This window comes from Anolis carolinensis, chromosome 5, assembly GCF_035594765.1.
Source record: "Anolis carolinensis isolate JA03-04 chromosome 5, rAnoCar3.1.pri, whole genome shotgun sequence".
NCBI classification, from domain to species: Eukaryota; Metazoa; Chordata; class Lepidosauria; order Squamata; family Dactyloidae; genus Anolis; species Anolis carolinensis.
This window is the reverse complement of record NC_085845.1, coordinates 44,309,988-44,335,577: the sequence shown is the minus strand read 5'-3', so window position 1 is coordinate 44,335,577 and position 25,590 is coordinate 44,309,988. Positions and strand designations below refer to the sequence as shown.

Sequence of the window (25,590 nt, the reverse complement as noted above, 5' to 3'; positions counted from 1 at the left end):
TGTGTTACCCAATTTAATGCAGATCTGCTATCAAATTCTCCTAATCCAGGGCTGTGATGCTATAGCCTTCTAGGGCTTCTTCCACACAGTTGTATAAAATTCACATTGAACTAGATTATATGGCAATGTGCTAAGGGCCCTTCCACACAGCCATATATCCCAGAGTATCAAGGCAGATAATACACAATATCTGCTTTGAACTGGGTTATCTGTGTTCATACTGCCATATATTCCAGTTCAAAGCAGACAATGTGAGATTTTATTCAGCTGTGTGGAAGGGGCCTCAGATCAAAACAGATGTTGTGGATTATCTGCCTTGATATTCTGGGTTATATGGCTGTGTGGAAGGGCCCTATGTGTTTTGAGCTTTAGCACCAGCCAGGTTGGACTCTGTTTAGGGCTTTGAGGAGCTAAAGTCCAAAACATTGGCTGAGGAAGCATTCCTCATCCCTGGTGTAATGCACATGACTGGGGTAGCAAAAGAATTCTTTCCTTCTCTGAGAAATTAACTTTTTCACAATGAAACATAGTTCAAAAGAAAGGGAAACAGAAAATGAAAAACCAATGAATTGGGGAAACAACCCCCCCCCCCCCCATAATTCTATGTTATATTAAAAGCATATGAGAAAATTTGTATAAATTAATTCATTTTGGAATAAAGTTTGTTTAAATTAACAAAAGAAAAATATGACAAATGAATTTGTGGAAATGTTGATTTGTTGATTTTGATTTCTTTATTATAAAAACATAAGGTCAGAAAAGACAAAGTAGCTATTTATTGATTCTGTTATTTATCTAATGCACATTTTTCTTTTGAGAAGAGTGGTGATATGGGTACTTGTTGTGTTTCTTTTCACAGTAAAATTGAATATTGCAGACTCATGATAAAGATTCCTAAATCATAAAAGTGCAATAAAGTAGCAGACTAGGACTAGAACATTTCCAAAATTCGGAAGGATCCTGATTGGAAATTTACAACCATACAGTTGGTCACAGTCCACTACTTTAAAGTTAAAATCTTTTACAGATTTATCTGAGAGAAATCTCCCTGAACACACTGAATTTTACAGAACATTGGTGGTCTTAAGCATGTGTAACTTTACAGTTGTGGCCAACATGTGACATAAACAGTTTCTTTTGGTACTGAATAACTGATTGATGCTCATCTTCTGACTTATGTGACTAAATATAGGAGTTATATTAAAAACAAGGATATTATGTTATTGCACCAATTCAATTCTTGTGATATACTAACTACATGAAATTGTTCTTTGCACTTATAAAAACTAAGCGCATATAATTTCTTTGTATCAGTGTCTATAGTAATGGGCATTCCAACAGTGCGAAGAGAAAAAAAAAATTATTTGATAACCACTCTCAAGTCACTTTTCTTTGGAATGTCTGAAATGCAGAAGAACAATTGTGTGGCAATTGTCTTTATAGCCGAGGTAAGAGATTAGCATGACATTGTCACATGTTTGCATGAGATTATAAAATAAGCATGACACTGTCATGTAAGCTTTACCAGCTGAAATTTCATTTTCTGCATAACTCCTGAAAGATCTTGAGCTCTGACCTGTTTTTCATGTAGCTAGCTATGTACACTACTCCAAAAGCTCTGTGACATTGAAGTACCAGAATAGTTTCCAGTTTAGAGCTGCAATTAGAGGAAAGCTGTATTTGCTGTCCATCACAACAGCTTTCAGAGCCCCCTTCCACACAGCTGTATAAAATCCACATTGAACTAGATTATATGGCAGTGTGGAATCTAGTTCAAAGTAGATATTGTGGATTATCAATTTTAATATTCTGGGTTATAGGGCTGTATGGAAGGGCCCGGAGAGACAAGATTGGGTATTACCACATTTTATTACCAATGATTCCATACACCAAAAATCATGCCAATTGCATTTACCGTATGTCTGGATGTCCTGGTTAAGATGGGATGGTGAACAGGGTGGAATGGGATTTAATGTAGAAGTACAGTAGAGTCTCACTTATCCAACATTCGCTTATCCAACGTTCTGGATTATCCAACGCATTTTTGTAGTCAATGTTTTCAAAACATCGTGATATTTTAGTGCTAAATTTGTAAATACTGTAATTACTATGTAGCATTACTGCATATTGAACTACTTTTTCTGTAAAAATTTGTTATATAATATGATGTTTTGGGGCTTAATTTGTAAAATCATAACCTAATTTGGTGTTTAATAGGCTTCTCCTTAATCTCTCCTTATTATCCAACATATTCGCTTATCCAACGTTCTGCCGGCCCGTTTATGTTGGATAAGTGGGACTCTACTGTAATGAAGTATTTTTTAATGGGACAACAAGTTTCTCTCTTTAAAAACTGTCATGAGATGCTAGAACTCAGAAAACATTGCAGTTCTAGTGTCTTGTTCAATGTATGTATCATCATAAAAACTAGAGAAGCATAATACTTCTATCGGATTTTCTGCTGAGCCTTCAGGCAATTCTGCAACTTCGTGGTTTTAAATCGACAGTACAATAGGTGTAAGACCATGTAAAAATGGGTTCTTGAATAGGGTTGTTGTGTGTTTTCTGGGCTGCATGGCCATGTTCCAGAAACAGTCTCTCTTGACGTTTTGCTCACATCTATGACAGGTATCCTCAGAGGTTGTGAGGTATATTCCTCACAATCTCTGAGGATGCCTGCCATAGATGTGGGAGAAACGTCAGGAAAGAATGTTTCTGGAACATGGCCATACAGCCCAGAAAACACGCAACAACCCTGTCATTCCGGCCATGAAAGCCTTCGACAACACATGGTTTTTGAATAACCCATTTTGCTATACATGAGTGTATAATCTCAGGTGCAGGCAGAGTCTATTGAATCAAAGACAATGCAAATCACCACCTAGAACATATTCTCACATACAGACAATCCCCACGTTACAAACAGCCAATTTATAAATGATTCATAGTTAAGAATGGGGGTAAGTTAACAGGAAGTGAGGGAAATCTACCTCTCGAAAGGGAAATTCACTGAAAGAGTCATCATAGGGAAAACAGGTCTCCACTGAAGCATTATCACCAATCCTTGTTTCCACAACAAGACAATTTTTTTCAAAATCCAATTATCACAGGAATAGAAAATGTGGGGAAATCTTCTGAACAGGGGCAGACAGCAGAAGAAACACCACTGAGGGGTTATCACCTATACTATCCAAAGATAGATAGATAGATAGAGATAGATAGATTTGGAGTTGCACTTTAAAAATGTACCTGTTCCGACTTACATACAAATCCAACTTATATAAACTATCTTGTTCGTAACTTGGGGACTGTCTGTACATGTCTGTCATGATTGTAGAATAGAATAACTTATTTTAATATAAACCTCATTAAAGTTTCTGAATCCCATTTCTGGCAATAAGGGATTATATAAAATTAATACATAATATGCATAAAGGAGCCTCGGGTGGTGCAGCGGATTAAACTGCGGGGCTACTGAACTTGCTGACCAAAAGGAGCGGGGTGCCAACCTAGCCGTTTGAAAGCATGCAAATGTGAGTAGATTTAATAGGTACTGCTTCAGTGGGAAGGTAATGGCACTCCATGCAGTCATGCTGGCCACATGACCTTGGAGGCGTCTACGTTCGGCTTAGAAATGGAGATGAACACCAACCCCCAGAGTCGGACACGACTAGATTTAATGTCAGGGGAAACCCTTTACCTTTAGCTATGTATAAAACAGTAGTATGCATGTGTGTGCGTGCGCATGTGCCTCCAAGCCATTTGTCAAATTATAGTATCCTCATAAACTTCATAGGCAAGGAATACTCAGAAGTGGTTTTGCCAGTTCATTCCTCTGAAATATAGCTTACAACACTTGGTTTTTATTGACTAAAGATTGACCTGGACTGCTCCTACTTACCTTCCATCAGATGGGATATGGTATCTTTAGGGCATTTAGGTTACCATGACTTTGCCTACAGTACTATTGTTTATCTGTCTATCTAACAATCTATCTATCTATATCTATCTATCTATCTCTCTATCTATCTATATATAAAAGAGTGATGGAATCCCGGCGACCAACAAAACAACAAAACTACAGGCCCCCCAACCTCAAAATTTGACAACACAACCCATCGTTCACGCCTCTAAGTTGATACAACAAAAAGAAAAGAAAAATAAAGTCCTAATTAGAGGGAGAGGAATAATTGTTTTTATCCAATTGCTGCCAGTTAGAAGGTTAAGCTCCGCCCACTTGGTCTCCTAGCAACCCACTCAGCCCAGGGGGCAGGCAGAGTTAAGACTCACTTAGGCCTCTTCCACAGATTATCTAATTTTAACTGGATTATATGGCAGTGTAGACTCAAGGCCTTTCCACAGTTATATAACCCATTTATAATCTTATATTATCTGCTTTGCACTGGATTATCTTGACTCCACACTGCCATATAATCCACTTCAGTGTGCATTTTATACAGCTGTGAAGAAGGGGCCTCATATAATCCAGTTCTAAGCAGATAATATAAGATTATCAATATACAGTACAGTCTCACTTATCCAACATAAACAGGCCAGCAGAACGTTGGATAAGTGAATATGTTGGATAATAAGAAAGGATTCAGGAAAAGCCAATTAAACATCAAATTAGGTAATCATTATACAAATTAAGCACCAAAACATCATGTTATACAACAAATTAGACAGAAAAAGTAGTTCCATGCGCAGTAATGCTATGTAGTAATTACTGTATTTACAAATTTACCACCAAAATATCACAATGAATTTAAAACACTGACTACAAAAACATTGATTACTAAAAGGCAGACTGCGTGGGATAATCCACAACATTGGATAAGCAAATGTTGGATAAGTGAGATTCTACTTTAATATGAAATAGTTACTGTGATAGAATAATACAGAACAATATAATCTCTAAAACCAGGACAGTAAATAAAGAGCAACACTCTGAAAGCAGGGAAATTCCACAAAGGAAACAATCAGGGCCAGCTAACACAGACAAAAATCAAAAATATTGTATATTCACAAGCTTTAGGAAATAATATCCCCTGATGGCGCAGAGTGTTAAACTGCTGAGCTGCTAAACTTCTGGACCGAAAGGTCGCAGGTTTGAATTGGGGAAGGAAAGAGCCCCCACTGTTAGCCCCAGCTTCTGCCAACCCTAAAGTTCAAAAACATGCAAATGAGAGTAGATGAATATGTACTGCTCCGGCAGGAAGGTAACGGCGCTCCATGCAGTCATTCCACATGACCTTGGAGGAGTCTACGGACAACGCCGGCTCTTCGGCTTAGAAATGGAGATGAGCACCAACCCCCAGAGTGGGTCATGACTGGACTTAATGTCAGGGGCAAACCTTTACCCTTTAACTACCACAAATTCCTTAATACTTTATTTCCCATACCACCATACTTTGCCACAGCAACGCGTGGCCGGGCACAGCTAGTTTTTATATAAACCACACAGTTAACCAAAGATGATTCCCAAAGTAAAAGTCCCTTAACCATGTGCCCTCCAGGTGTGTCAGACTACCATCCACATCAGATAGAGATGGTAGCATGCCATTCTTCTTCATTCTACTGATTGCACCAATCAATTAGGAGCCCTTGGTGGTGCAATGGGTTAAACCCTTGTGCTAGCAGGACTGCTGACTTGAAGGTTGGGTTGCTGACTTGAAGGTTGCTGGTTCGAATCCGGGGAGAGCGCGGTTGAACACCCTCTGTCAGCTCCAGCTCCCCATGTGGGGACATGAGAGAAGCCTCCCAAAAATATGGTAAAACATCAAAACATCCTGGGCAATATCCTTGCAGACAGGCAGTTCTTTCACACCAGAAGCGCCTTGCAGTTTCTCAAGTTGTCCCTGACACGAAAAAAACAATCAATTTGGGATGCCTTTGTTTTCATTTTGGAATACTTGGTGGGGATACCCATTGATCTTTCTACCCAAAAGTCCTGACATAGAATGTGATCTTGGCAAGTTTTAGGATTTAAGCAAAATGTGCAGTCATCAACTTCCCTGTGTATTTATGTCATGGGAATGTGCCCTTTGTTTTCTCATCACAATTTCTCATTTAAAATGCCAACATCAAGAATGAGCTTTTGGACATTATCTATAATGGATATCTTGAGGCAAAGAAATTGCTTTGGTGAATTTTCTCACCAAAGGTTTAACCAAAGTTTGTGATTAACGCAACTGCCTCTCATTACTCAGAATTAATCACAAATACACTACTAATTGCTGCCAATTAAGAGCTGTAAAGAGATTATTTTTACACATAGCTGTGTGAAAAAAATGCAGTTTGCTCAGTATATGCAATATAAACAAGGGAAATGTAGCTGCCTTCTATGCAGTTTCTAATATTTAAAATAGTTATAATTTTATATCAATTTCCCCAAAATGCTAATAAAAAAGGGAATATACAGTTTTCCCATAAAAAGACAAAGTATTCTAAAGGCATCAAATTCCAAGGAGGAGGAAAGAACTGGCAAAGTCACCTCTGACTACTCCGTACCTTTAAAAAGCCTGTGACATTAATAAATTGACAGATTACTTGAAGGCATAAACACACAGAGAGAGATTTCCCATGCAAGTGTTAATGAAATGCTTCCTTAGAAAATAACATTAGAAATATTTATGTTTGCTTTAACCTTTCTAGGTGGATTCAGAATATACTAACAGCATTACAGAGAGCATCAGAAGCAAGTACGTCTTTCCTAGTGTGTTAGTCTATAAAAATGGCATGTGCAAATAAAATGTATGAATTTTAAAAAGACAAACACAGTAATAGAAAATATTTACCAGTTGGTAACTTTGATTACTGTATTGCAATCTGTGACAAATTATATTTTAACATAAATTAGAAAGACAGGAAAAAATGTATTACTTCAGCTAAATCTGTTAATTCTGTTTCAGTGTAGTTCTCACTTGCATTTATAATCTTTGAATACCCAATATTATTTTTGAGCTAATGGAATGATACTACCCCAAATGCCCATGTGTACATATAATGCTTAATTCATTTACTTTGTTGGCACAATGGAAGTAACAATTGTTACTGCGCATTTCTAAAATCTTTTGCTTGACAACTTGGAGGATAAGTATGACTCCCTTCTTGGAGACATAACAGAACTGGAAAATAATGTATTGCTTGCAACATGTCACTTAAATTAAAATATTTTGTTCAAAATAGAGAATTCCTCCTACTGTTCATAGACAAGTTTGTATTGTTTCCTAGTTCCTATATGTAGCCTGTTCTTCTGTACAGAATTTCATTTGATGAGAATGATGTTTTTTCTATTTGTTTCTCTTTATAGCTTCCCAGAGGAGGTTGGCTCTGGATTTCTTGAAGTTATTACTCCCCCTGCTTCCTATTATCCTGAGTTGTCTAACCTGAAACAAACATTTGGAGATTCAAAGGAGAGAGTAAGGTATGATAGACGTCTTAGGCTGAACTTTATAAAGGATTTTTTTAAAAGTGGTTTTATTCACTTTAAATTGTTTCTTCAAGGCAACTCACAGTCAAATAAAATTATAACGCAACATAGCATCAAACTGTTATCTTGGTGCATTTTAAACCTCATGCACTGATGGACCCTTTCAACCTTAAAGAATCAAACTTTAAGGCGGAATCCACAAACGGACCTATAATGTGATTTTTCCTACAACATTATCCCCTGGGCAGTTGTCAATCCATGTCTCCAAACTTCAGCTAATGTTTATTTTATTCTAACATTAAAAAAAAAACCCAACTAAAATACAGATCCTAATAAACTTACTGCTTTTGCCACAAAAGTATCTTTTTTGTTTCTGTTACTGTATTGGCCCAGTTGGAGTGGAGGACTGCAGTTGTCAGTGGATCCAGGAAATACAAAAAGTGAGCTCCTCCTGCTAACCGTAACTCACAGTGCCTCAAATGGCCAACTCACAGATTGTTGCAGAGGATACTTAGGCTCCTTCTACACTGCCATATAAAATCCCGATTATTTGCTTTGAACTGGATTATATCGCCTTAAATCAAGAAATAGTTTTCTAAGATCTAGAGACACTTGCAGGAACACCTCTGCAAGTGAGAGTGCAAAAGTGGCAGGCTAAATCCCAGAACCTCAAGCCATGGCTGATCCCAAATGAGAGATTCCCTCCTGGGCACACAGGCGACTTGGAAGGCACTGAACAGACTGTGCACTGGCACCACGAGATGCAGAGCCAACCTTAAGAAATGGGACCACAAAGTGGAGTCCACGACATGCGAGTGTGGAGAAGAGCAAACCACAGACCACTTACTACAATGCAGTCTGAGCTCTGCCACATGCACAATGGAGGACCTTCTTAGAGCAAGACCAGAGGCACCAGTGGCCAGCTACTGGTCAAAGAACATTTAGTATAATGCCAATTTTTTAACTTTGTGTTTTTAAATACATTACAACTGTACCCTCGGTTCACTTCTGATACAATAAATACAATAACAGGATTATATGGCAGTGTAGACTCATATAATCTAATTCAAAGCAGAGAATGTGGATTATCTGATTTTATAATCTGGATGATATGACAGTGTAGAAGGGGCCTTCCAGACAGAACCCATAATACTTTTACCTGAGGCATCCAAACCATGGCTCAGATAAAAGTGAATTATAATTAGACACCTGGTAAGATCCAGGTCTTACCAGGTATGAGCCCAATCCACACAGCCATTTCGGTTTTTCAGGCTCCATGAATCCGAAAACTCGAGAGGGCATCCACCCCCGCCACCCAAATCCCAAAATAATCCCTTAAAAGACAGAAAAACTTATCGGCTGCCATTAGGGTGATATTTGAGTACTTTTTAAGGGTTTTTTTTGGAGGGGGGGGGACTTCTGGGTGGCTGTATGCCATTCTGGTAGACTGTAGTTAAGAGGATAGCATGTAGCCACTCTGCCCAGGAAGGCCTGGGTATTGGGCAGCTGGTGGGACAAAAACTCACAGCAAAACGGGTTTTTAAAACCCACTTCGGCATGGGTTTTACCTCTGCCTGGAAGCACCTTTAGACTAATGGTACTGAAGGACACTGACAGAGCCAGAAGATCAACAGCGCTTTCCATTGTATTTCCTGCAGTTCAAGTGACCAAATCTAGCAAATCATAAATGTCCAGTCTGAACTGCATCAAAAAAATGGGCTATTATGGGTTTTCTTTAATGTTGTCTAAAGAGAAAGTAGATAAAATACAATGTAGCTTCTCCTTTAAAAGCAGAACTTGTTGCTTGTGTTTAGGTGGCGAACAAAACAAATTTTGGATTATAGCTTCCTAATGCTGTATGCCCAACCAAAAGGAAAATTTTATTTACAGGTACGTTCACATATTACATGCATAGCTAAACATATTAAACTGTACTGTCTTTGGGCTCTGGAATCAAAATCATAATCTATCTCACTTTTGTACTCTGTCTCTGTAATATATAATCCTGTAAACATTGGTTATTACAGAACTAATTGCACCTACCTCTCCTTGTTGTGTTAGAAGGCAAAATTCTTAAAACATCTATTAACTTCAATGTGTTTCATCTTCCATAGCTTTTCACTTTGAAAGATGCCATTTTTGCTCTTTTTTTAAAAATGCAGCAAAGGCTTTATTAATCCATAAAAAACTGACAGGTTTAGAGAAAGTGGTATCAACATTTTCAGTGCATGCGGTTCTTCATGTTTTCTCCAGCCCCCTGGGAAACCTTTGGTCATGCCAAGGAACAGATAATGGTTGTATGGGAGCCATAAGAGCAAGCAGTCAAATCCCTCTTCACCAGAGGTGAATTGTAATTATTTTCTGTGTCCATTTAGGTCTGTTTCATCCTGAGATAATTATGCATTTCCAAAGTTGAAAGCATCTTTGAGAAGCTCCCTTCCAGTAGCTGTTAGAAAGTGCTTTCTATCATTTTCCCCAGGGAACTGAAATGAAAACATTAAAAACTACAGCAGCTTTTAGCATCTTGATTCAGTAACAATGCCAAAAAGTCAAGAATGTATACTGGGAGTGCAGTTTCACTGCGGCAGCTTTTATAGCATCCATACCAATTTGTAAAACAGTTTTCTGATTTTTTTCAATCAATTGGCCTTCTAAAATATATATAAATCATAGAAATATTCAAGGAAAAGGGGAAATAAAGTTTTATATACTTCCCTGACATCTCTTGATCTTGGTTACAAATGTTTTAATAAATACATAAAGGATTTTAGTTGAATTAATTCAAATTAATATAGTTAAGGATTACTTAGGACTATCCCACTTCTGGCTCACTCAAGGAAGACTGTATTTCTTTTCCAGCTAGAAGATGATGTTGAAGCCAAGCCTGAATATATAGAGATAATAAAAGACTTCATTGAGCAACAGAAATCACAGGAGTGGTTGGTCCTTGAATTTTCTCATCTTGGGTTTATTGGTAAGTACAGCAACAACACCCAAGTGTTGTTAAACAAAAACAGGGCAGGGGTATAAATGTTTAAAAAACCTCACAAAATTGTTCCCAAATACATTGTTATTCTGATATTATTATTATTATCATCATCATCATCATCATCATCATCATCATCATCAACATCATCAACAACAACAGAAAATTGAATAAACAATACCGTATCAATAAACATAAAACACAAAATACAGCACAATTAAATAACAAAAAGTAACAATAAAACTATGAGCATTAAGTGAAAAGACAGTCATTCCTATAAGCTAAAAGGGGCTTGCTATCATAAATCCATATCCTAGAGGTTGACTAATTATCACTGTCAAAAACTTGTTTAAATAACTAGGTCTTCAATCCCTCTTGAATGCTGTGTGGGTTGAAGCCTGTGAACTCCAGTTAGTCCCAGTTAAAGTAAACCCATTGCATACATGGGAATTCCTAAGTCAAAGCATGCCTTTATCCCACTGACCAGGTGGGAAGCCTTTGAAGAATACTCTGCAAATGAAACAAAATCTGAGAAATAAAATAAGTGATTGCATATTCTTCAAGGTAGTTGATCGCCTTGGACTTGTGGTGCAGATGAAAAATGTTGACAAGTTAAAATTGATTAGCTGTAAGTTTGCACAGAAATTTGACTTCCTCCATTAAGTTGATTTGTTTAAACCTTTAAACAAACAAAGAAAAGCCGGAGGTGCCTAGTTTATAGAGTCCAAGGCATGCTCTTAAAACAATGTAAACACTAGTATAAGCAATTCTTTGGAACATTAACTGGTTTTGCATATTTGATCTTCCTTTAACAGTTTTTGCGAATGTAAAGGTATTGTGGTGCAATATTTTTTGAAAACAAACATTAAGAAAGTGTCTCTCATCCTTATACACCATGTGTTGATCCTCTCATTTGTCCAGGACTAGCACTTGGTCACGAGAGAGATTGACCATCTTCAGTTGGACCCCCAGCCTAGAGCTGGTGAAATACAAGCAGCCTTGCCAAGTTCTGTTATAGCAAGTTTAGTTAGGCGTATCAAAACCAATGAGATTTAATCCACATTAATTTTAATGGGTTTACTCTTAGAACAACTAAAGTCTGAATCTAAACCACTAGCAATGAGAAAGTTAAATAACTGTTGCAGTGTACCCTGCATTGTAAATAAAATTGTGTTTATGATTTGCTCCTTTCTCTCTCTCTCTCTCTCTCTCTGTCTCTCTCTTTTAATGCTTTTTCAGGAAAATTATTCCGGTGTAGAGATTTACCACTGATAGTAGAATTCTTTTTGATGTTCTACCAAGATAAACCAATTGACTGGCTTCTAGATCACTTGCTTTCAGTTAAAGTTTGCCATCCAGAGAAAGATGCAGTAAGTACAACATTTGTAAACAAGTAAGTTGAATTTGCAGGAGGATGACAGTTTCAAAATTATTACCATTGGCAATTGGAATTCGCCAATGATTATGGGACAGATGGAGATGAGATCAAAGTAATTAACTGAACCATCTCCCTGAAAGACTGGTGTTAACAGATATGTCGCCTACAAGGGGGAAAAAATCACAGTTCAACACTATAAATATGAATATTTGCTGCACTGTAGGAGGAATGAGAGCAAAATTAAAATAGAAATTCTTCAATCCTACATAGTTATTTAGTACATTCAGTTCAAGACTGTTAGTTATTACAGTTTTATCTGATGTTCTCTTCTTTGATATGATTGTATTTTTAAAAAAGTTTCAGTTATTCCTAGACACCTTAGATATTGTGTGGATGGATTTAACGGCCAATTCGAATAACCCTTAAAAATCTTAAATTCATACAAAGGTAGTTTCAATTGTATTGTTATCAAATCCAGCAAGCTGACTATAACCAAATAATCAACTACTTAGTTGAAATCAATACGTTAATTTCTTTATTTCTAAATTGTGCACTGTTAGTAAACTTTGTACGTAGCTTCCTCATACCTTAGAACTGAGATATTTCTTTCTCTCCTGGAAATACTTGTGAGCATTTTGTGGTGCTAAATCTGCAGTGTCTGAAGATTCACGATCGCAATGCAATACAATATAGAGGACTGGTCACCTGTGAATGAAACCCTAGTATTCCAAAGGAGGTTTCCATGGCAGTTAAATTGGAATAAGTATAGTGTTGTAACAGTATAGTGTGATAAGCATCTAGATTTTAAATATTTGAAGAAACTGAACCTGAACATGGTTATCTGATTCTTCTGTTTATGACAAAAATGGTTTCCGTTCCAGAAACACTGTGATAGGCAAAAGGTCACTTTGCGTATCCGTTACAAGCCATCTCTCTTCCAGCATATTGGAATCCATTCTTCTTTAACTGGAAAAATACAGTTTTTGAAAGTAAGATGTCTTTTTTGCTTTGCTTCCTTCTCTCAGTCCATGATGCAGCTATGTAGGGGGTGTTTGTTCATGTTCCATACTATTTCCAAGAGAAATTGGTATATGGTATATGAACTCCCTACCACCAAGTAGTTGTGAATGCAAGAACTCAGCTTTTTGTAATAAACAAATACTAGCTCTAGTCATCTGCCTGCTATTAGATTATTACCCTTTTTTAGAAATGGGTTGATAAAATGTATGGAGGGAGTGATAACAAAGAAAATAAGTACTTTGATCTGAATGAGAGCGATCTCTATTTAAGTACACAAAGAGCCTCTTTATTCTAGTTCAGCATCAAATTGGGCGACATATTAAGACTTTCAATCTTTATGGCTGTAGAACATGGCATTTAGTAATTTCATAACCCCCAGCTAGAAATGGCAGCTCAGTGCAGGTTAGTAGTGACCCGAAGGCAGTGGTTCTCAACTTGAGGAAACCCAAGTGTTTTGGCCCACAACTCCCAGAAATCCCAGCCAGTTTACCAGCTGTTAGGATTTCTGGGAGTTGAAGGCCAAAACATCTGTGGACCCACAGGTTGTCAACCACTGCCCTAAGGAAAAGGCTAAACACAGCTGTTATTTGCTGTTGGGTGTCCTGATCCATATCCCATAATCCCCAGGACAGTGGTTCTCAACCTGTGGGTACTCAGATGTTTTGGCCTTCAGCTCCCAGAAATCCTAACAGCTGGTAAACTGGCTGGAATTTCTGGGAGTTGTAGGCCAAAACACCGGGGTGTCACGATGCCAGGGCTCTGCGGTACTCTGGCATAGGTGAACCGAAACAAACACCCAGCTTGTGTTAAACTGTTTAATTAAAGCAGCACTTATTGTCTGGCTATTTTCAAAGTCCAAACGTAAAACATAAAGATAGCACTCAGCTACAGAGTCAAAACAAAACTGATAGCAAACACCAATGCAGATACAAGAAGACACCATAGTTAAAAAAAGTCCAGTCCAATAGTCAAACATCGAGAGTTCAATGAGTAAAGTCCAAGGATCAAGAGTCTATACCATAGTCAATGGCCAGTCCAGAGGTTCCAGGTTCCAAGAGTTCAGGAGATAGGTCAGGATACCGAAAATCCACAAACCTGGGGGGGGGGGGGGAACCAGCAGCATCCACAACCAAAGTAGGACAAATACTTTTCTCCCAAAGAACATTCTCCAGTACAACCCAGTTGCAATCTATCTCTTGCATGCCTCCACCCTGTAACTCCTACTTACAGATTACTCAGCTCTGTAGAACTAAGACTTACAATAACCCCTTCCATCACCAACTGCTAGGCCTGACATCCCTAACTGGGACACTGGGGACCCACAGGTTGAGAAACACTGCCCTAGGAGATAGTATTTAGCATTCAGAGTTTGTTTGTGCAGAATTATCATTAGTTCTGCACAAACTTTAATTGAAGGCCAACAGCTAATCCTTTCTAACTATATACTTCCTTCTTGTGGCTGCATTTTATCACTACATATATAGCTATAGGCCAGTAGCCAATCCTTTCTATATATAAACTGCCTTCTTGTGGTTACACCTGAGTGCTACACATAGACATACCTTTTTATTTGTTTTTGGGAGCCCAAGGCCTGAAAGGAAGTTTTTTTTAGTGGAAATCCAATCAGTAATTTAATTTGGATAATAAAGCGTATGTGTGCCAAGTTTGGCCAAGATCCATCAAGACATATAGGAACCTTTGAGGTACAAAGATACATACATGTGCCAACTTTTATGTAGAGAGTTAATATATTAAGAGCATCATGATTGAAGTTTGTCTGTTGTTTAGTAATTACCAGTATCTGACACAATATTTTCCTTGTTGAGTCAGGAATATACTTTTTTGTCTTATAGGACAAAGACTTTTCCAAAAGCTTACTATTTAAAGCACATGCCAACCCTCCTGCAGAAGTGTCTACAAGCCTAAAAGTATTCCAGCACTTTAATCTATTGAGGGCTTATAGAGGAGTGGATTGTTTCTGGGCTTTTGCTCCTGTGGCCGGAGATTATATCCTCTTCCAATTTTGGCGTCCATTGAATATAAAAAGGTTGGGGCTATATGATGCACTTTCAATTTAATGATATTCCCCTTTAAAGTAATTCTGCCTGAGCAACTTAATTTCTTCCATGGATAGAAAAGCATCCTTCTGAGGGTAATTTTGACAGAGAAAATGACCCATTAAAGACTAAACAACTAATGTTCCATTGCTCCTTTCATTTGTTTCAGTTTTCCACAACTGTTTTTCATTACACATGCACAGAAGACTTAGTAAAGAATATAAATAATGTATTTTTCAGCTACTTATTTCGAAGTGGAAATCCAGCACATCCCGGCGATGTGCTGACAGATACTACTGTAGATGTTTTTCCTGATGATGTAAGTACTGTACTCCAGTTCACATAAACCACTTGTCCCTATTCCCCGCACAAGGCTGTTCTCAGCTTGTTAAAAAAGTGACTTCTACTCTACTGTCACCCAGTCTTGCTAATCAAGTGCATGCTTCCATCAAATGCTGAAAACTAACTGGAAAGGGAAAATGTATTGCAGAAATTGGAAGGGGAGATATTTATTTCTGGTTTTCTTTTACAAAACTATGATTACCTTGAAATAAAAACAGCCCAATACATTTAGATTACTTGTAGGGCAGAGCATGTATACTAAGATAGCAGCTCTTCTCTATTAGTTTAATAATAAAATACAAAATCTTGTATCTTCTAGTGCATTGCCCCAAGATAGCAAGCTTTTTAGAGAGTGTGACTGTGTTTGTAATGGCACATGCCTTTAAAAAATACTGGCAATACTAATGGGTGTTGATCTTGCTCACACCTATACATTAAAAAGAATAGCAAACAAAATAAAACTTTAGAGAACAGAAGCAACTGGGCTTCCTATGTACATTTTCCTCCTGAAAATCTTCCAGACCAAGAATGTGTGCCTCCTTTACTTTATATTTTTACTAGCTTGGGCACCCGGCGTTGCCCAGGTAATTTAAAAAAGTACATTTTTAATTGTACAAAATGCATAAGATTGTGGATTAACTACAACTGACATCATGCCAGGTTAACCCCAAGAAATTCCATCTGTAATTAAAGTTTATTATGTTGGGTAAGTTTGCTCTAAATGCATCATCGCTGGGGTTCAGTGAGCTCTCTGGCTGTGGGGAAAACTACAACTCCCAGTATGGTGAGTCAGTCCCCTCAAACCCCTCCAGTAGGTTGAGTTAGTCATGCAGGTTCTGTGTGCCAAGTTTGGTCCAGGTCCATCATTGGTGGAGGTCACAGTTTCTCTGGTTGTGGGTGAACTGCAACTCCCAGAAAGGAAGGTCAGTTCCCCCCAAACCCCTTCAGTAATCAAATGTCAACATATCAGGAATGTGTGCCAAGTTTGTTCCTGATCCATCAGTGTTTAGGTTCACAGTGCTCTCTAGATGTAGGTGAACTACAACTCCCTCAAATCAAGGTGAATTTTCCCCAAAGACCTCCAGTTTTTTTTGCTGGTCATGGGGGCTCTGTGTGCCAAGTTAGTTCCAGGTCCATCATTGGTGGAGCTCAGAGTGCTCTTAGATTGCAGGTGATCTATACATCTCAGTACTTAGAACTTCTATAAATCATGGTGAATTCTCCCCAAACCTCTCCAGTATTTTCAGTTGCTGATCAATTCCTCTGTTTGCTGTGTGCCATAGCAAAGAATAGGAAAGGGTTATGGAAGAGGCGGTGGGCGGGGTCATACAAAGGCATTGATCCTGTTGAAGCCCTAATCTTACTATGAAATCTTAGGCAAATAGGGGAGATATTAAAGCAATAATTTCAAGTGCCCTTTCTGATGCTGTAGCATTCAGGTGTCTTCCTATTTTTCCTAGAAAAGGTTGAATATCATTCATCTGGGGGCCCTTCCACACAGCTGAATAAAATCCGACATTTTCTGCTTTGAACTGGGATTTATGGCAGTATGGACTCAGATAATCCAGTTCAAAGCAGATATCTGATATTTTCTGCCTTGATATTCTGGGTTATATGGCTGTGTGGAAGGGCCCTGGGAAATCTGAAATGCTCCAAAATCCAAAATCGTCCACATGGGTGGCTGAAATACTGACACCCTGGCTTTCCAGTGGTTCGGTGTACACAAACTTTGTTTCATGCATAAAATTATTACAAAATCAGGTTATGTGTATATAAGGTGTATATGAAACATCAATTAATTTAATGTTTAGACTTAGGTCATAAGTTATTAATTATGCAAATATTCTGAAATCCAAAACACTTTTGGTACCAGAAACAGTACTAGATGACACAGGCTGAATTTTAGGAGCATTCATAGAATGCATCCTCACTACACCATTACAACACTTTGATCCAACTTTAACCACCATCACTTTATCCTACAGAATACTGTGACTCGTAGTTTCATGCAGGACTCTCTTCTAAAGATCTCATATAGTACAATATATTGGAGGAGCAGATTAGAGATCTCTGGAAGAGAGTTCTAAGAACCTTACTCAATTACAAATCTCAGCATTCCCTAGGATGTAGCTAGCTATGGCAGTTAAAAGTAGTATCAAATGGTTTCTATTATGCACCCAAGTTTCACCAAACAAGCGAAGGTGAATAACTACACTGGGCTGCATAAAAGAACACACTTTTGTCCTAGCTGTAATTAACATATTGGGTCTTTGTGAACGTGAAATGTATGCAATAAAATCTGATTATTCCTTTCTGAAAATTAATTGAAACTGGCTTTGTTTTAATTTGTTTCAGAAGATTGACATACAATCTGCAGGCCTACAAAATGTAAAAACTTCAGATGGATATTTTGAAATAGGTAAAATCTAAAATGATTGATAAGATGCATATATTCTTCAAGTTTAAGTGTCACAATTGGAAGACTCATGAAGGAGTGCATATGGAAATGGAGGAGCACAAAAACACTAAGGAAAATGCATGCAATTTCTCCTACTCTTAGCTTTTTCCTTTCAGTGGTCCTGGCATGTATTTTGTTTGAATCTGAACTCCAGTCTTTGTCAATAGCCTTCCCCCCGTCATTATATTTAACTGGTTTGGCAGCAGGATTACCTAGACGAGTTTTCTTAAATCTGACAGATGGCCATCTGTCAGGGGTGCTTTGAATGCGATTTCCTGCTTCTTGGCAGGGGGTTGGACTAGATGGCCCATGAGGTCTCTTCTAACTCTACTATTCTATGATTCTATGACCGTAAGGCAAACCTGTTGTGGCATTTTCTTGACAAGATCCTTTCAGGGGTAGTTGCCATTGCCTTCTCTGAGGCTGAAAGAGTGTGACTTGTCACTAAGAGGGTTTCCATGGCTGAGCAGGGATTCGAACTTTAGTCTCTAGAGTCCTAATCCGACAGCCAAACCACTACATCACACTGGCTTTAGCTTCAACAGCTTGCCTGATTTCAGCTGTTGGGTTTATCCATATTACTGTTTGTCATTAATTTGAAAACAAAGTTTCAAGTTTTTATAATATACTCTTATCATTACACACATAGATTTGTGACAAAAACATAAACATCTGTACTGACCATTTAATGCAGTTTGAGGCTAGTTTCAAACTGTGGCAGCCAGGCAACAAACCCCCACAGAACAATGCAAAAGAAAGCCCTCGATGCTCATCAGTTACTTGTGTTTTGTGTAACCACCATCTGGGCCTCTGACTGTGTAGTCCCACAAGTTTCTATGTAATCATCTGCACAGCAAAACCACTTTCTTCAATACCAGTTTGGAACCGCATTAAATGGCCAGCATAGATGGAGCCATGGTTCTTTTTATTTCTCTCATAATTCAGTTTTAATAGCTTTTATTAAAGAAATGAATGTTAATTCTTAAATGAAATTATGTGATTAAGATTTCAAGAGTTAAGATTTCAACACTTACAGTTTTTGCCTTTTCCTAATGTAATATATCAAAAACTACTCCTATTGACTGGACTGGAAAAACAGTTTTGTTATAGCTGATACTAAAACAATTGTTTTCGTGTATACATAGGTACATTTGAAAAAGGAAAGGCAGAAGGCACCATTAGCCCAGTTTTTGGAAGAATACGAGCTCTTCGATTGTCTATCCATTCTACTTCCACCATGTGGGTGTTACTGAGTGAGGTAAGGATACAGAGATATGAGCTGGTCAAAGAAAATCAGTTAGTTGGTTAGTTCTCTCGTGCTTATGTCTCATTTCGAGTATCCAAGAATACTTGTATGTCTATGGGAAAACAGGCATTACTTTTAATGTTGGGAACTAGAGATGTGTATTTTGGAGATCTCTTTCCCCTCTAGCTTAGAAGTGTTCTGCATGTGCATTTGGAGAGAGATATTACAAAAGCAAACAACTTTATGTATATTCTTTTTGGATATTTCCATGTGCAGTTAAATATAGTAGAAAGCAGCATTTAGAAAGAGTTGGTTATATGAGTCCATTTTGGAAGGGTCTTTACTATTATTCATACAGTTCAGACAGAATTTTTAATACTGATATCACCTTTTCATTAAAATTATATCTATAAATAATTACCACACTATTTTATTGGGCCAGATTGAGGAAGCTAGTAAAATTATGTAAATATAGCTATTGTATGAAGCAGGGATGAAGCAGGATAACTGTCTTCAATCTTATATGTTGTAAACACTGACAACAACTCCTTTCCCTTTTAATGCAGATATTTATAATGATATGAAGAAAAAGAAGAGATGTCATTGAAATATGGAAGTCATTGATGCTGCATTGGAGGAAGGCCATCTAGTGGTAGCGATAAAATGCTCAGCAATAAAATGAATCTCCTTTCTAATACTATGTATTAGGGTGGAGAAAATTGTACATTTTGTATAGAGTATTATTAATGTTAAAAAGAATTTGATTAGATCTTAAATGCTGTATTTTAAATATTTGTCATAACTACCATAAACGTCAATGACCCCTTTGTAAATAAAATGTATATTGATAGATTGAACAAATATAATAAGGCTACAATCCTATGCACACTTACTAAGCAATACATCCTATTGAAAACTGGGGAATGTCCTGTAAATTTCACATGATAATAAGTGGAGATTGATTAGTAGTACACTTAAAACATTTTTGAAATAAAAACTATTTATCAGAATTGCAGGCTTTTAAGTCTCCTTATAATTTCAGAATATTATTTCACCATTATTTACTTGTCCATTATTTTAAGAAGCACATCCAGTAACCTTATAAGTGAAGAATGGAAAAAGCTTTGAACATTCTGCCTGGGGTATTCTCAACATTGCAATCACAAAATAACACCTTTTTCAAACCCTGCTAATATGAGAATGTTGGAATCCAGTTGCCTGCCTATGTTATCATTTGAAAGCTTCATTCCCTTTGGTGGAGGAGTATGCTTCAAAATGGATTAGAACAGCAGTGCTGAGCAAAGGGATATTTAATCATTTCACTTGGTATTGTTCTATCAAGTTAAAATGTTATTCTTAAGCCACTCTTTAGCCAAGTACAGGAAAAATATGGGTAACTTAATTCTTCTCCAGTGGAAAAAGAGGTCATTCTCTGAGGCAAAAAAACAAGTTAGTGCTCCCACCATTGTAACAAGTACCAAAGCTATCTGGGCTGGCAGCTGAAAAAGTATCTCCTCAAACTGGGAACCTGACTACGGCCTCTTCCACACAGCTGAATAAAATCCCACATTATCTGCTTTGGACTGGAATATATGGCAGTGTGGACTCAGATAATCCAGTTCAAAGCGATATTGTGGGATTTTCTGCCTTGATATTGTGGGTTATATGGCTGTGTGGGCCTTACTTTGGCATGCAAACAGGCATGTAATTTCATCTTTGGCCCCTTCCACATAACTGTATAAAATCCACACTGATCTGGATTATATGGTAGTGTGGATTAGACAACACAGTTCAAAGCAGATATTGTGGATTATCTCTGAGTGGAAGGGCCCTTTGAAAAGAAGACAGAAAATAGCAACAAATAACCAAAAACTGCCACTGTTGCTACCTGAAGTGGTCATGTAACTCCATGTGGCATGGTGATAATGTGGATCTGAGCCCAGGTTTCATTTTTTAAAATCTACCATTTTGGTAACTGCATTACAAAACTATAAATCAAATAGTCCTATCTAATTTAGAACTATTGAATCAATAGAACTTATCAACTTGCTTTTATCAAGTTCTCATTGATTCAGTGGGCCTTACTCTGGTTAGGGCTAACAAGCTAATTAAGATCACAACTTCAGAGTGAGATAAATTAAATTTGCAGAACAATTGTTACTCATAACCAAGTGCAATTACTGTATGTTCATTCGGGCCTATAGTAGATACATGTGCAAAGGACTGCAGCATAACAATGAAAACCTAAGCGTATTTACTACAGAATCAAGTTCCAATATGTCAAACACATTTTACTCTTATTAAGTATTCATAGGATTGTAGTATTAAACAGTCAAGAAATTATTCAGTTTGACTTATGGGTATATGTTTGAGGAAGTGTGCTCAACATTTCTAATTCACTGGAACATCACAGTGTCTCACTGTCTTCGGGTAAGGAGCCGCTGACTTGAAGGTTGGGTTGCTGACCTGAAGGTTGGTGGTTCACATCGGCGAGATGGGGTGAACTCCCGTCTGTTAGCTTAGCTTGCAGGGATATGAGAGAAGGCTCCTGGGAGGATATCCACAGGCATCCCCTGGGCAACGTCTCTGTAAATGGCCAATTCTGTCACACCAGAAGTGACTTGCAGTATGTTCTCAGGTCACTTCTGACACTGTCTTCAGGTGTATGGAAGCAAAAATGGGAGTGTTTACTATGTTGGTTTTGTTCATCTCTGCTGAGCCATTTGTCTAAGACTTAAGGGTTGAGTACACAGGCACCCCCCTTGTTTAAACTTACAGTTTCCTGGACTACAGTGACCCCATTAACACCATATGCACATTGATATTAAAGAGAATTGAGAGCAGTGTTACCAGCCATACATCTATATATATAAAAGAGTGATAGCATCAAGGCAGCGGACAAAACAACAAAAGTAAACACCCCACAACCTTGAAAATTGACATCACAACCCCTCATCCATGCCTCTAGGTTGATACAACAAAAAGAAAAGAAAAATAAATTCCTAATTAGAGGGAGAGGAATAATTGTTTTTATCCAATTGCTGCCAGTTAGAAGGCTAAGCTCAGCTCACTTGGTCTCCTAGCAACCCACTCAGCCCAGGGGACCCTTTACCTTAACTACCACCAATTCCTCAATACTTTATTTCCCATACCACGATACTTCGCCACAGCAACGCGTGGCCGGGCACAGCTAGTTTATTCTAAGTGAGCTCACAATTGTGTAAAAGGGTGGTCCTGTTACGATTACATGTTGTGGAATTTTGGGCCACACAGCCATGGCTGAAGCATTTTTTCCCTTCCTGTCATACAAGCAAATATATCAATATATATTCATTTTACTCATTTTTGTCAGTAATCAATCCCCCTGTTCCTTTCACCTGGACAGGTGCATACCAGCCTTACAGTTTACCTTACCCATTGCATATGTTCTATCCGCCATTGTTGCCCTGGTCGTAATCGGTCAATCACTGGTTTATGTCTCACTGAAATGGAAGGCACAGGGGAGTCATGCTTGGTAGTGTTTGCTTTGCTACAGACCACCACTGTGGCATGTGAGGTGCTGGACAAAAAACACGAGAAAGAGCAGCTACAAGAAATAGGTATTTCTTCAAAAAGCATGACCTTGCTGTGTTGTGGGTTTCTGAAACTGATTTGGATGCTCTAACCACAGCTGTGGCTATTCCTTCTGGGCCCAGATATCCTTGTCACTGGTGGGTTTACCCACAGTGAGACATGGTGGGAGCATTTTGTCATATCGGTGTGGTCATGTCTGCTCCACATTTTCCAAACTAGTGAGTGCATGTTATCAAGAATTTCAGAAAAAAGAGATCATGTGGGGGCCATTCCTATTGAAAATACAGTCACTTCTACTCTGTGGATGCTAGCAAACAGTTGTGTTTGTTACCTTGCAGCCCACCAGTTCAGAGTTGCCCATTCTACAGTAGCTGAATTTTTTGTCGAAGTTATAATGGTCATGGAGTTGCTGCTTCTGCCTTGCACTATTTCCCCTGAAAACTCTCAGGAGGTATGTATTGTAGTAGCATGCAGCAGCACTTCTGATATTCTGATTTGTACATGAGTTTTCATTACACCCCCCATTTGTTGCGAATACAGTTGTTGATAAATGAGCAGATATTCTGATAAGTGCATCATTTGTCAAATTCCCACTTCAATCAAACTAGAAACATGGTAAAGCAAGCATTTGGGTATTTGAAATCCTTGTGGCAATGTTTGATAGTTTCATTGAAGGTAATGGAGAATAATGTCCTCTCGGTAACTGCAACGTTGCCATGCCTCTTGAGTGATTCTGAGTTAGACATAAACTCAGAATTTGTAGCACTAGTCTCCAAGAGTGAGGTAGGAGGGGCCTGAAGCCCCAGAAGAGAGGTGAAGATTCTATCAGTCATCAAAGGAAGGAAAAGACAGGGAGCAACAGAGAGTAAGACAGTTTGCATAGATTCCAACAGCTCCTAAATAATAGACATGAATTAATTCTGCGTTGTGTGAAGACAGCTGTAAATATTCCTAGCAACTTCCTTACAGATCACTGACCTATCTGGCTAATTAGCAAGCATTCTTTTGGACTCCGTTCTGGCTTGTTATCTGGAATTTCTGCCTCACTGTTATGATTCAGACTTCATTCTGGTGAGACACTTGTGACCCATTGGGACAGGATAGCAACTTGACAGCTTCTGTTTCTCTCTCTTTCTCTCCTTCTCCCTCCCCCCCCCTCTCTCTCGCACACACACAAGTTGTGAGCATTTTCTGGCAAAAATATATGACCTTACACAACATCTGTGAGAAATGGAAGGTACTTCAAAGTAATCCTTGGCTTGTGTGCAAATACATGCCAAACTCCCTGGAGGTACCCATGATCAGAACATCAGCTGGAAGAGGGACAACAGTGCATTGCATTGACTAGGGCAGTTTGGAACTTCAGGAGTATGGAGATCCCGACTAGTTTTTTTAAAAAATTGTGTAAATCTTGCAGTTTGTTTGTTTTTTCACTTGAACCATCTTTTCTCATTCTCCTCCCCAATATATTTATAAGTTAGTATGTAACAAATCTAAAACACTATACAAGTCTTGTGACCCTCTTTGTAGCTGTTTCTTTTCATTATTATTGTACACATGTTCACAATTTGGGGATAATCACACAGCAAAATTGATGATCAGGGCAGTCATAATGCACTCACATCACACCTCACACCACGATAATGGAAGGAGCCTAGCACAGAACACAGTTAATGCAATGCTTTGGTGCTGGACTAGTTTAACATGTTCAATTCAAAACAAGATCAATACAAGCTCACTGTTGTTTATTTGTATTGAGATATATTCCTTATGGAAAACATAAACAAATAATGAATAAGTTTTGGAGGGCACAGTATGTCATGGAGAGCATGAAATGGGAAGCCTGACAGCTCTTGCAGACTTGCCCTTGTGTGTACCTGAACTTGGTCTGAGCTGAGTTGATAAAACCCCTCTAGAGCGTTCAGCTGCACTCCCGCCCAGGCTTATTCAAGGTACTCCTCCTGCTCTGAATGAGTGAGCAGCACTCTCATCTGATCTGTAAATTAACAATTGAATGATCAGGCTTACATCTTTGTTTTAAGGTGTTGTTGAAGGCTTTCATGGCCGGCATCACAGGGTTGTTGTATGTTTTCTGGGCTGTATGGCCATGTTCTAGAAGTATTCTCTCCTGACGTTTCGCCCACATCTATGGCAGGCATCTTCAGAGGTGTGAGGTACCTCACACCTCTGAGGATGCCTGCCAATAGATGTGGGTGAAACGTCAGGAGAGAATACTTCTAGAACATGGCCATACAGCCCGGAAAACATACAACAACCCATCTTTGTTTTATTCTGGTTATGGGTGGTCTAGTGCTGTAGGAACAAAAACCACCTCCCCTTCCCACATCTGTTAGAGGTTGCCCACTGTTACCCTAATATGTGCACACTACTTTCTCAGTTATATTCCAAGCTGTATTGCAGAGAGATGTGAAATGTAACACACTTCAGTGTAGGATTTCACATTCTATTCTCCTTTCCTCTTACTTTTGGTCAGGATGAAATTATATAGATCCTATGCCTTTCACAACAGGAAGAACATTTTGATGTCTGAAAGCTGACTTAAAAAATAATAATTAGGGAACCCAAAACTAAAATATTGCCAACAGTTAATAAGATCTATCACCCAATGTATAATTTAGTGCAGCATCTCAAACTGCCATTAATTTAATGAGTTGGGGAGGGTGGGAAGATGCACTGAAGGCTTAGAATGAACCTAACCTTAAGGGATGTTGATATGGAGATCAAGGCTCCTGCGAGAAACTGCACAGGGAACTTTTCTCTTTGCACAGCAACAAGCAAGTGGTGTTCCATAGCAACTTGCTCCATGGTTACACTGGAGCGCCATATGGATGGGGTTGAGGCTGTTAGCCCTTTGAATGAAAGGTAAACTATTTCGAAAAAGAGAGGGTGTTTCATGGAGCATCATGGTGCAGTAGTGAAAATTCTATTCCTCTGGGTTCATTTGGCAGACATTAATATATAATTCCCCACTTGGGTGAGAGAAAGAACTTTTGTCTGTTTGAGGCAAGTGTGAATGTTGCAATTGGCTACCTTGATTAGGATTGAATAGCTTTGCAGTTTCAAAGCCTGTCTGCATC

At 38.3% G+C, this 25,590-nt stretch overlaps 1 protein-coding gene across 1 annotated transcript in view; it reads left to right on the top strand.

Annotated features, from left to right (window-relative positions):
* Nucleotides 1-19,929, top strand: part of mgat4d (MGAT4 family member D) — a 43,554-nt gene extending 23,625 nt beyond the window's left edge. The window contains exons 4-15 of the mRNA XM_008111872.3: nt 1,315-1,448; nt 6,655-6,701; nt 7,313-7,426; nt 9,247-9,322; nt 10,292-10,406; nt 11,658-11,788; nt 12,678-12,785; nt 14,670-14,863; nt 15,114-15,192; nt 17,571-17,634; nt 18,819-18,931; nt 19,486-19,929. Coding sequence (XP_008110079.1) covers nt 1,315-1,448; nt 6,655-6,701; nt 7,313-7,426; nt 9,247-9,322; nt 10,292-10,406; nt 11,658-11,788; nt 12,678-12,785; nt 14,670-14,863; nt 15,114-15,192; nt 17,571-17,634; nt 18,819-18,931; nt 19,486-19,503 — 1,193 coding nt within the window. The 3' untranslated portion in view covers nt 19,504-19,929. The remainder of the gene's footprint in view (nt 1-1,314; nt 1,449-6,654; nt 6,702-7,312; nt 7,427-9,246; nt 9,323-10,291; nt 10,407-11,657; nt 11,789-12,677; nt 12,786-14,669; nt 14,864-15,113; nt 15,193-17,570; nt 17,635-18,818; nt 18,932-19,485) is intronic.
* The last annotated feature ends 5,661 nt before the right edge of the window (nt 19,930-25,590 follow it).